This window comes from Syzygium oleosum, unplaced genomic scaffold, assembly GCF_021117445.2.
Source record: "Syzygium oleosum isolate NSW1041296 unplaced genomic scaffold, Sole_v2.1 Sole_v2.41, whole genome shotgun sequence".
Taxonomy (NCBI): Eukaryota; Viridiplantae; Streptophyta; class Magnoliopsida; order Myrtales; family Myrtaceae; genus Syzygium; species Syzygium oleosum.
The window spans coordinates 2,088,326-2,101,520 of NW_026607525.1; the positions used below are offsets into that span (position 1 = coordinate 2,088,326).

The 13,195-nt window shown below is 39.1% G+C and overlaps 1 protein-coding gene across 1 annotated transcript; it reads right to left on the reverse strand.

The window, feature by feature from the left end:
* Window positions 1-2,745: 2,745 nt before the first annotated feature.
* Window positions 2,746-12,964, reverse strand: LOC115671184 (heat shock 70 kDa protein 17). The gene is made up of 15 exons (XM_030592669.2): window positions 12,910-12,964; window positions 11,891-12,736; window positions 10,731-10,963; window positions 9,416-9,575; window positions 7,956-8,201; window positions 7,705-7,841; window positions 7,240-7,579; window positions 6,964-7,125; window positions 6,578-6,652; window positions 6,363-6,463; window positions 6,164-6,233; window positions 4,086-4,142; window positions 3,927-3,985; window positions 3,455-3,527; window positions 2,746-3,360 (listed from the first exon to the last, which is right to left on the reverse strand). Exons 2-15 carry the CDS (start codon window positions 12,689-12,691, stop codon window positions 3,148-3,150), a joined length of 2,727 nt encoding a protein of 908 aa, XP_030448529.1. The 5' UTR covers window positions 12,692-12,736; window positions 12,910-12,964; the 3' UTR covers window positions 2,746-3,147.
* Between the last annotated feature and the right edge of the window lie 231 nt (window positions 12,965-13,195).

Here is a 13,195-nt window from a genome sequence, read left to right on the forward strand (position 1 = left end):
ATTATCGATAGTATCATTGACGATCTAGCTTCTAAAATTTCATATCTCTTCCTTCAGTTGCCCTAAAACAACTTAGGTTAAGTATGAATTAGGGGTAAGTATGTTTCCAGGGTAGAACCAGGAACTGGACCGATGGAAAGTGGTCCGTTTCAGGTTTCAAGGTATGCAAAATAGATTGTATGATCCAAAAATTGGGGAATTAGTTCTGACAGTCAGATTCCAAGTTCCGAAACCCGGAATCTATAACCTAGAACAAGTCTTTGTGTTTATCTTATTCTATGTCTTCACACAATCCTACGCTATTCCATGAAGTCCGATGATTAATGTATAATTTGAAATCGCTAATATGAGCTTTCATTTTCGGTTATATCTATGATTGAGACTTTTACTTTGTAAATGTTTCATATTCTTTGTGTGTTTATATATAAGTTGTGATAAGTGGATTATAACAGCAAATGATAGTCATTAGAAGTAATGATTTACTGCAATCGTTCAATTAAGAATACATGTGAAACTTGAGTAGACCATAGAACCTGTGACTTCAAGCTGCCTAAGTTAAATACGTTTAAATGGCATCTTGCTAGACTCAATCAAATTAATTTTGTCCCCTTCTTGTACTTGAAGACTAAGTCGACCAAAAGGGATCATCTTTAAGTAGTTTTCATTAGTCTAATCCGAATAAGAGGTTAACAAACACACGTCAATCATACTCCCATCAGAAAGACATCCTGTTCACTCCTTTTTGACAATTTATCTTCGACCATCTTCTTTTCGTACCACGAGAAATATTATTAAATTAGCAAAAGATTGGTCGCAAATTGGTTGACCCTACTGCCTCAATTCAATCCAAAAGGTTGATCAAGACAAGAAATAACTCTATTGATAGGTGCTTTTCTAGGACAAATTTGGCACTGGATATCATTGTACATACGAATCTCGAAGGACCAATCTTTGCCGAAAGGGGCCTATTTCGTGAATATCAGAACTCAATGTTGTTTTCTTTATTATCTTTTGACTTTTGGAGATTTTTTTTGTATAGTAAACATGGAAAATAACTCTATTGATAGGTGCCTTTCTAGGACAAATTTGGTATCGGAAATCGTTTTACTTGAGATTCTTGAAGGCCTATTTCGTGAATAACATAACTTAATGTTGTTTTCTTTATTATCTTTTGACTTTTGGAAAATTTGTTGCATATATTAAACGTGGAAAGTGAGAGATGTAAGATTGCGATAAAGATGATTAGACAAGGATTATACTTTTCAAATCAACATGATTGAAGTCCCGAAACACCATCGTTAATCATGCTTAAAGGAAAAAAAAATACTGAATCATTAATGTGATGAACTTAAGGGGCAGAAAAAGAGAGGGATCAAGATAAAGAAAAGAAATTATGTGCAATTTTAACGGTTATGACCAAATTTATGCATCATAGAGTCTCATTCTTACTCGTTGATAAGGTTATATTAATACAATTAAGAGACTTATGAGAAGTTATTACCTCAAAGAGGTCGATCTTACCTTAGATTAACATGTAGAAAAAAAAAGAGTTAACGTTGTCTAAATCGGAGTATGACTATTGAAATCTAAACCCGTACAAATTCAGAATATTCGTTTCAAAAAAACAATGGCAAGAGAAAACTTCTCCGAAATTTGAATCTTAAGATCTTAAATTTGTTGAAATCATTACATAATCCCAAGCATAGAGTATAATTTCCTTGATCTAATCTTTGAAACGATTGATTCCCATGGGAATTGTCGGATGTCGGTTCTGATCTGGTTCCAAGCGATTCCAATTCCTTTGCACACCCCTACTTTCTAGCAAGTAACCGAGCACCTATGGTCGTAATAACCTGTCGGTGGAGGCAAACTTTTGGTCGCCTCATCTAATCTTTCTAATTTATGACCCATATGGGGCTTTTACTTATGAGTTTTCAAAGCTTTTTCTTCAATAGCCTGAGTGAAAGAGGAAGTTCTCATCCTCTGATATGCTACAAGCAAAGCAAGAGAGAGGAGGGATCACTTCCTTTGTTGGTTCTAGAATTCAACTTCAAGAAACTTAAGGCTAGTTTGAAGTCATTACTCTCTTTATCTCTTCTAAGAAGACTATTTTCATTTCGATGTTGTCATGTCGCTTATGCACGATAACCGCTCCGCTCTTGACGTTCTTTCTTTTGTTTTTGGAGCGGCACCTATGATCGTAAGCAACTCCAATGGCCGAATCGCTATACCAAGAATGAATAGTTGGTCTTTCAAAACCGCAGCGGAGTTGCCGACAATATAAGAAACTTACAAAAGAAGCATAATGCTATAAAGCGTGTGGAACCTTCTGCCTCTTCACTTCCGCTTTTCCCGCTTACTTTATGTAATGCTAATAGCAACCTTTCAGACCTTTCTGTTGCTTTGGTCGTGTTTGAATTGCCGACGCTGAAATAGTGTTCAGGTAATAATATATTATCAGAACTGAGGAATCGAACGACAGCGTTTCCTTATCTATTATCAGAAAGAACTGACAGGATTCGAGACCATAGCAACAACACTATGACAACTAAAACTTGATATCAACTCATACAGCTCTCCACCTTCTCAGCTCAAGAATGTCACACATAGGAAGTGACGCACAAACGCCATAGTCATCGTATCGATAATCGACACTAGATATCGGGAATGGAAGGCAGTTCATCAGTGAATGGTTAGACATGACCAGTTGGCCAGTCACACCGATGCACGATACAAACAACGAGAAACTAGAGGTAAATCTCGTGCATATATAGAAACTGACAGTATCGCGAGGCTATAACTATACTCAATGGTACAAGATCCGTATCAGACTCGGACTAAATTCTCCCCTGGACTATCCTGTAAGCATCTATAATTAGTTACTACAAAATTGCAGAAAAACGAAATTGATTGGCGATTCCCTTCAGGGAATAAAGTTTCTACCACTAATGCGAACCAGACGGGAAGCTGAGTTCCTGATGCTATACGTGCATCTCAATTCATCATCAAGAATAAGCAGGCCCTTCTTTTAGTCTTAATAGTAAGTTTTACTTTAAGTAATTCTTCCTTCGAATCTTCCTATCCTCCCTTGTCCTCTAACACTCTTCTGTGTCGTGCAATGACAAAAATGGCTTCCATGCTGAGTCATCACAACTCGTCATGAAGCTTCGATTCTGGCTCACCCACGCTTTCCTGTTCAGCTTCTTCTTCGGCAGTGCCATCTGTAGCCTGTGTTGGCTGGTCGTCTGCAGAGGGTGCTTCCTCAGAAGCTGCATCGGATGAATCTGTGCTCTCAAGTTTATTCTCCGTAGGCTTCTCTATTTTAGGCTTTGGCTTCGGAATTCTATTTACAGTTGCAACCTAGACAAATATCAGCAGAGAATCAATACACCTAGTAGGTCTGACATAGTTACACTAGTACATTAAAAATGTGGAAACAGAGGGACAAGAGTACCTTATCTTGCAATTTAAAAACCTTCGTATATACTTCTTCAGATGTAAATGCAGGTTTTAAAAACCCAGCAGTCCTACAAGATCGATGATAGCAAAAGAAACAGGATCATATAGCAGAAAATATACTAAGTCACTTGCTGTACTGGCTGTAATACTTCTTTGAACCATACTTAAAGGATAGGGGGAACTAGAATTGACAGAAAACATCAAGGGTGTGTATCCTACAACCTAGAGGCGTGAGCAGGAAAGGAACCCCAGTTAAATGTGATGTGAAGAGCGACCCCACAAGATGAAAGAAATTTCTTATTGGACCAACTGTCACAGGGCTTTCTCTCATATAAACATAATCCCCAACATAAAAAGGTGGCTCATTTCATTGCAGCAAATATCAGGTGGACCACAGACTAGGTGATTAAAAAACGAACTGAGGTGAAAAACCCAAGTTGAAAAGACAAAATTAGGATGAAACTCACTTCTGTTCAGTCTCCTTCTCATCCAACCAAATCTTTAAACTGTTCGCCTCTTTTAGAACCTGTAGGATAGACACTTATATTTGCCTTCAGAAGAAGCTCATTTGAAATAATCAAAATAACCTGTAGACAGTCCTAAGAAGATATGAGATGATAACGAACCTCATCGATTCTCTCTCTAGGAAGCCAGGATTTTTTGGTTTCCCAATCCTGTACAATCTGAGAACCAAAAAAGCAACGTAAGGGTGGCAATACACATTACATTATATACAAGCAGTCAATAGCATAGCAATACAAAGATGCAGAAAAAAATCAATGTTACAATAAATTGCTGTTTTGTGAACTATTGAGGTTGGTTCTAACCATAAATGGGACTTACGATTCTGTACAAAGCCCACTGAAAACCATGGGCGGCAAAAGATAACGCAAGAAGTTAAAGATGGTGGAGACTGGAGAGAAAATGCAAGTGGAACCGTCGGCAATGTATTTTGATATGCCTATACTGTTTCTAAAAGGAAAAGAGGCTCCTTTCTTCATCCCTCAGAGATTCAGCACAGTAAAACAGCTTGCCTTAACTTTCTAGATATTAACTCATCCTAATATTCCAACTGCCTAACGCGAGAGTTTCAACAAAATTGGAATTGCCTCTTATACTCTTCAACTACTTCTTATTGCCAAAAAAAATTATAGGTTTTAATGTACTTGTAATATTTAATCATGTATAAGCCCCAAACACAAAATTATAATTTACTGCAGTCCCAGGAAACTTGTATTATTTCAGTTGTTCCATGCATCAGTTAGGGCCTGAAAAAAACCATGAATTCGGAACTAAATTGAGTCAAATTGTAAGATCCTGTCAGACAGCAGGATCAGTTAAAGACTTCACTGGCACACAACGAAAAAAGTAAATTAAGTTTCAGAACAGGTGGTTCAAGCAATTCCATATTATAGTATTGTTCAAGAGGCAATACATTTGCTCAAAGAATTGGTACAGTTAAAAATTTTCAGCAATAAAATTTGCCGGTTCTATAACCCACAAAAGCCATAGACAAAGACGCTTTTATCACCAATTGAAAATCCCTTTGTGTAAAATATTATTTAAGACTTAAGAAATGCTAAAAGCTTAAAAAGCGATCATAGCAAGACATCTTGTGTTGAGGTTTCATAGCTGGTTACAGAACTTTCGAGTAACTTGCACTTTGGACCATTGAACTTTGATTAAATTCATCCAGTACACAACTTTTGCTTCCTTGTAACTGATGCAATACGTCCTACTTCCATTTATTTTCAAAGAAAGTTCCAAAGTGGCTGCCTCGGACATGTCATCACCAACAGTACCATAGGCAGCTACATAGGATTTTAACTGGAAAATTGGTCATAAAATGCCCAAAGTGCATCAATTTGCAAAAAAATAAACGTTCAAATTCAATGAACAAGAGTAGAGTTCAGCAAGTCACTCCACAATACAGTAACCACCATTGAAAACCATCCCTCCTACTGATGTAATGTTTAAACCAGCAGCACACATATGCATCTATTCTTCAAAGTTTATCTTTAAAGAACACGAGATTTTGTTAAGCTATAGCTTATGTTGATTCACATCACTTTGATAGATTCAGCCACAAATCCATAAATCTACCAGATGCCATGGGGAGCGAGAATAAAGAAACAAAAATGCATAGAGTCCTCAGGCAAATAAGAGCTATTTCAACATGCCTAATGCTGTCGATTAACAGTCCACACGTGTTGCCAAACTGACACTTCCAAACCTAATTAAGCTTGTCGATATTACATGTAGAGTGAGCATGTAAGAAGTCAAATGGACAATCACTCTTTAATTTCTAAGAACGAAAGGAAAATGCACCAACACATAAGAATTGCCATGACCTCGGTGACAGCAATAGAAAACCAAAAGAACTTCAAAACAAATTACAAGGAGGCAGCGACGAGAGAGATCATTTACGAAGGAGGGTATACAATAAGCTAAAAGTAGATATTAGAGTCAACAACCTATTGGGCAAATAGAAATATAGGCTTGAATACTGGACAAATAAGCTTGTTCTTGAAGGGACAAACAAGCTCGTTCTTGCCAATCATTGTATTTGGATACTGGACAAGTATAGGCTTGACTAAATAGTTCTCAAGATTAATATTGGGAAATAGAAAATAAAAGGACGAAAATTATTTCCAATAGCAGTGCCATCTACTTTCAATTCACAGTAACCATTTTTTATAGATACCTTTTGCAATTGATCCAGGTAACTTCGAGCATGCCCAACAGCCGCCGGCCGTTCTGTTACTTCTTTCAATCTAAAAGGACCAAAATCTAGTGGTTAAAGAGTATATTGCAAGCTAAATAAGAATATGACAACTGAAAGAGAACTGATCCAGATATTCCCTCAGTCAAAAGCCATCATCTCCTCTGAAGATAAAACCAACCTGAAAAAAATTGGATCACCAATTGCTTTTAGTGAATTCAGACGTTCCTGAAACTCTGTTGCAGTACCATCTTCACCATCCATGTAAAGCCAATCTTGCACCTAAAACAATAGCCAAATAGCTAACTAAATGCCAGATTACGTTGTATTTGTCTAAGCTATTGGGGATGAAAGAGAGAGAGACAGAGGGAGAGAGGGAGGGAGGGAGAGGATAACCTCATCAAGCTTTGCAATGAAAGATTGGCGTTCATCATCAGTAGAGACCTTTTCAAGTTCCTCAGATGTCTCAATCTGTGAGCAACCAGAGGCAAAAACATTAGCAACAGTAGTTAGCATAACGGACAATAGGGCAAGTCAAGGAAAGACACAAATGCAGACAAAGAAGCAAAACACCTTGGTAATATGGAATTGAAGATAATTTGAAAGTCAACAATGTCCTCCACCAAAACAATATCAGACCAAATCCAGAGATACGAGAGATCAGATAATTAACTCTCAAACTATGAACAGAAGCAGTCGACTATAAGCATCTTGATGGGTTTGGAGAGAAAGAGACATAATTATCCATAGATCATTCAAACTTCCAAAATCAAGATTCTTACTTTTTCTTTTGTGGCATATATGTACCCTTCCAAATTGTTCTTCAACTCGGCAGTTCTTCTTCTCTCTGCATCCTTCTTGTCAAGTAATTCTAGTTTGTTCTTTGCTTCAAGAAAAGATTCTTCAGGCAGAGATATCCCAGGTCCCAATGTCTTGTCACTTATCTGGAACCAAGCAAAATTATGACTGAATAATGCTAAAAATAAGCCATGCAAAGGAAGTATCACGAAACAATTGTATTAGCAGATATGTTCTAAGTGCAGAAACATTCTTTTTACCTTCAGTGGAACCCTGTACGTACGCTTTTTCAATTTTTTTTCCATACCCAAATCTGCAGACCCTTGTTCTACTTCACTAGAGGTAGTTTTGTTATTTCCACCATCATCAAGCGGTGTGTTCTCCATGCTTTCTTCAGCAGTGTCGTTAGAACCAGATTCAACTGATGCATTCTGGGAAGCATTAGTGGAGTTTTCCAAGGTCGGCTTCTTTTTAGGAACTTCAACCCACTCCGATATTTCAACAACAGCTTCAGCCCGATCCAACGAGAGTACCCCACTTCTACTAAGAGAGAAATGCAGATTTGCTTTTATTGGTGAAGACAGGTTTCTACCTGAATATCTGGCAAAAATATTAACAATTAATGCAACCATGTCAGAGTTTATTGAAACTAGTTTATGGGGGTCAAGTTTGCTGCAGAGATTTTTAGAGATAGCACCATATCAAGAATTATCTATAACTCTTACTTCTCAAATGCATCTGCAAGTCCAGACACTGCATATTGAGCAAACACAGGAGAGATAGCACCAGGAGGTAAAAGATCTTTACTCTCGTAAGCAAGTGAAACCTCAAAATCTTTGTTGTGAGCAATCGATCTATACATCTGTCAGATAACAATGATAATAAGCAAGTGACAAATAATCTATAATAAGCTGGATCTTAGGTAAATCTTTATCATCATCACTTCCCTCAGAGAAAGTTTCGATATTTGATATACCTTACTGGGAAGCTTTTTCATCCGGGGCACAAGTAACTGCCTTGTGTTGTTGTCTTTAACAAGATCAGGACCTTCTAATTCAACAACATACCCATAAGGAGAACCATCAATCATCCCTAGCTTCCTATTCAACTTGATTCCATCACTTAAATTGGCGGCATATAATGCTGCACCAAGAACTACAGCTTCATCAGCATCCAGATGTTTATCTAGCTCTTTCCTTCCAAGAAATTCTTGCAGTGTAGCCTGTTGTGAGTCAAGAAGCAATCCTCATCAAAATCATCCTCTTTGAACTAAAGCAAGAATAGCAGACGATTAATCCAAACTTAAAAGCAAAGCTATAATCAGCTGAATGAAATTGGTATACTGATCAAAGACAAAAATAAGGATTCCCTCTGATATTTAAGTAACATGAAACAAGCATGCATTTTGTCATCTACCATATAGTCATCCACGGATTAAGACCCTACTTGGTGTAAATTCTACTGATGCACAAACCTTCTATTTGGAGTAAGTTCTACTTTTCACTATTATAGCTTGATACGCCACAATTTAATACGAAGCGCCAGATATCTTTACTGTACAAATATTATCGTATAGAATCATCTATAGTTTTTTCGTAGTTTTAAAACTAAAAAAAGAACTAGAGTTTTGGCGGATAATCATCAAGTAACAACTTGCTTAAAAAAGCGTGAAACAAAGGGGCCTAGATTTATTATTTTCTATATACAACTGAGGTGAGACATTGCCGTGGAGTCGTGAAGTGTAATGTTTCTTCTTTCTTTTGACTAGGTGCATGGGATAGGAGCGAAAATGTTCCATACAGTTTAAGCAGAAATGTTACACATAGCAAATAACGTAGTGTATCTTTAAAGTGAGACCATAAACACTAACAGGAGAGATTTTAATCTGATGTTTTCTTTTTCTTTCCTTACTTTTGTGAGGTAAGGTGTGGGAGGAGGGAAAAGCTTCTACAGTTCATACAATATTAATGTACCTACAGCTGTTATTCTAGCATCCTCACAAGTGAGATTGATGCTGAAACAAACAGTGAGCTACAAACTCGGTCCATCCGTAAACTGTCCAAATGAAAAAAATTACAATTCAATATTACCTACTGGAACATAATCATATCATAAATGTTTTGTCTTAATACACAACATTTGCAGGAGGCAAGAGAGCATCTATTTCATATATGCATTAGAAATCACACACCAATCCTCAGGCACTATCATTGGGTCACTGGAAGTGTAAATTACTAGAATTTAGAGAGCTCCCACAGCTGAATCTCAAAGCCAAATTATTACTCCATTTTTATTGAGTCTGGATTACTGCAATTAGCATATCATCGCAACAGCTCTAGAAAATTCATGAAATCAAAGAACAAAAATGATAACATATGTTACCTTACCAAAAAAAAAAATGATAACATATGTTTGCCTGAGAAAGAAAGAACAAACCTGCAACTTCGGCACTCTAGTGGCACCTCCTATCAACTCCACCGCATAAATTTCATCTGCCTTCACACCAGAGTTCTCAAGGACTTCTCTCACTGGTACAAGAGCTTTCTCCCACAAATCTGCACAGAGCTCTTCAAACTTCTCACGAGTAATAGTACTCCTGAAGGAAAAACATTTTGTGTATTAGTGTTTCAGTCTAAATGTACGCATCTCCAGCTTTAATAAAATTAATCATATTCAGACAATGACCCAGTCTACTTTAGCTTGAACTACATAGAATAAACTAGCATCTGATGGTGCTCTTCCCAACAGAAGTTCCATTCATTCATATTGTGAAGCCGGAATAAGGAGAAGGCCCGCCAGTTGTCAAGCTGGTAGTACATAGAAGAGACTCATTTTATCTTCGGTTTTTGGTACACAACGAACATTCTTTTTTTTCTTTCATACTGATTTACTGTGACTTCTTCATAGTTACATATTAGGCTCTGTAGGAATGTATTGGATAGATAATAAATTACAAATTCAACTTATATATCATCATTTCACAAGTTTATACAATAGGGTACAAGGCCGAAAAAGACAAGGGTGATTATCTTGAAGAAAGATCTCAAGCATTAAGATAATAAGTAGGATATGGCATATGCCACAGTGTGATGGCCTAAAAGGATACATGTCGCCAATCCCATTAAAAAGCAAAGGCTCGGTTGCCATTGTTACAATTATAATGGTCCAGGATGTACTGTACAAAGGTCAGTGATAATCTAAAATCTTATCTCGTTAAATTGTCGCTCATACTTTGGCTATTGCTATATGGCACAGTTGGAACATTTGTATTGTAAATCACAACAAATACCATATTGCAATTTGAAAGGGCTATATTCTAACGAGCACTACTCTGTGTAGCTCCTAAATTTCCAGATACCGTGTGCAAAGAACCTAACACTGCTGTGACTACAGTAAAAAAGAGGATATACAGAATGTTATTTCAGTTAATTAGCACTGGAGATGGATCTTAATAAAATTATCGAAAAAGAGCTTGCAGCTCTCTCAAGAGTGAAAGGCAGTAGAAAGAAAAGCAATGGCGAAAGACCGGCTTTTAGTTCGACATTTTTTGCTTATTTTCCAATCTCCTACTTTGAAAAGTTATAATTTATGTGTACAATAGAAAACAACTCATACTGGAAAAATGAAAGGCACGCAATTTTCTCATCCGTGAAGACATGTAATGATTGATAGGAAATGCGAACTGTGGAAACCTCACGCATGTGGACAACATTTTGTATACAAAAGTTTATGTGATTAATGATTCACTAACCTGAAGTCCCGATCATCATACAAGGATTCAACTGATATTGGAGCCGCTGTGTTTGCACTCAATATTTCCTTTGTGCGTTTGACCTGCTTTTTCAATTTAGCCATTGCCTTGGGGTATTTTCGCACATCAACCCCATTTCCAACTTGTTTGTTGAATTCATCTGCGAAGTACTCCACCAGCCTTAATTCCATATTTTGACCTCCAAGTTCAGGGTTCCATCTAACATCCTTAACCTGCAGGCACCTTGAGTGTTGTAATCATACTCAGGAAGAGAAAACTATATACTGCACACGGTGAATGAAGTGAGTGTGTTAAAAAGAGTGTGCGTGCGTGCATGTGTGGTGAGAGAGAGAGAGAGAGAGAGAGATCCCAACTGCTAGCAAGAGTTAGTGAACACGAATATGAGTGAGACGATATGCTTAATTCTGGTAGGCATAAAGCTACATTACTCACAAGAACTAGCAATGACAGAAAAGTGCCGACCATAAAGATATGTACTTGGAAAGCCTAAGCAATGTAGACAAAACAATATGGGTGACATCCAAGAGATGCATCGGCACTGAGTACCTTCTTAATGGAAACTTATTAATCATTAAACAAAATGATGTCCCAAAACTTTTCGTCCTAGAAACACAAACACAAGATATCCAGTCGTAAGGTCTGTGGTCAGCATTTGGACAAGAAACAGACCCCCACAGTCGAGCCATTAATTTCTCGTTACGAGCAGGTTCCTTCTTTTCTACAGAATTATTATAGATTGCGCGCGCACACAGACAAATGCCTTAGTGCAACTTCAAATCTATCAAATCTTCTGCTGCCCAAATGCATCACTCATTGTCAACATTCCCAGAGCATGTTTATCTAGATTTCCTAGGAAGCACAGATTTCCGTCAAGTGGCATCTTCATATGTCTTCCCATTCCATGCAAGCTCTTCCTACATTCCACCTTCAGATTTCACAAATTGTACCCTTCTTAACCCAGCCAGACATTCTAACCTTTTCCAGGTATTTTCTTCGCCATTCTATTAGTAATGTAAGTTTGCTGACAGATACCATAAATAGCAGCTCAGTTAAGGCATCAGTAGAATAGGCAAACATATGCATACGGTCCGTCCTGCGAGTTAAATTAAGCTAGACCGCTATAGACAAGTCATTTTTACCTGAAACTGGTTGACCGAAACCGTCTTCCCAAATTCCTTAGTATTGTAAGCTGAGAAATACACCAATGCTGCATAAGTACTGCTAGACCCCATATCATAGAATATAACATTCCTCGAGCCATTGGAGAAATCCTTATCGATTCCATACTGCAATGCTGCGCCGGAGTGTTCGTGCACCAACGACAGGACATTGATTCCCGCCAACTGAGCTGCCTGGAGCAACCCCTTGCGCTCCGCCTGCCCAAAGTAAGGCGGCACCGAAATCACCGCATCCTTTACCGGCACTTTGGAATGGAACTCGGCCAATCTAGCCGCATAACCCAGGATCATAGCCAACAATTCCTCGACCGAATAATCAGTCCCCGCCTCCCCGCCGCCGTCAATCCTAAAGCTCACCGCCCCTCTCGAATCCTCCACCGCGCCAAACGGCAAGTACATCGAGCCCAAGACCCTCCTGGCGTGATCGAGGGGCTTCCCCAGCAGGTCCCTGACCTGGGAGAACACCTTGTCCGGGTACCGGGCGACCAGGCCCGCGGCCTCCTCGCCGAGCAGCCGCGCCCCGGGCTGGAACGCCACGAGGGCGGGCGACTTCCGCTTCGACATCTCGTTGATGGCGACGGTGATCGGGCTCTGGCCGGGCCTGATGTTGACGACGGCGACCTTGACCCATTCCGACCCCAGATCCACGCTGGAGACGGCGGATCGAGCGGGGGCGGGGGCCAGCGAGAGGAGGAGGAGGAGGAGGAGGAGGGCGGCGAAGGAGGAGCACGACCCGGAACCGATCGGCACCGCCCGCTTCATCTTCCGATCCCCGAGCTGCTGCGGCAGAACTCTCTCAGCTTCCCTCTGTCGAAACCGACCAGCAGTTAAAAAAAAGAAACTGAGATTCAGCTATCGTCGCTTCGATGGAAATTGCTTCGACAAAAATCAGATTTTTTTTCGCGCGATTAACTGAATCGAGATCGAGGAGAAGGAAATTGACAAGATAAAATTGGGGCAAAGAAATTTCAGAATCGAACCAGTTGAGCATGAACTGCATTCACCAGAAGGAGGAAAAAAAATTTTTTTTTCTGGTTTTTGTGCTCGCGTCCTTCAAATTTTTTTTTCTTGAGTAAACGCAACGGGCGGGCGAGGGACAGAGGGTGCGTGTAATATATGTGTATATATATATAGTTGGGGCAGGCCACTTGGAAAGGAGAGGGAGGGTCTGACCAATGAGGAGATGCCACGTGGAGAAACTCACACGTGGCCGATCGGGAGGAGTTTCGATGATGAGGGGATTCGTCGTGCCCGCTCCATGGAAGT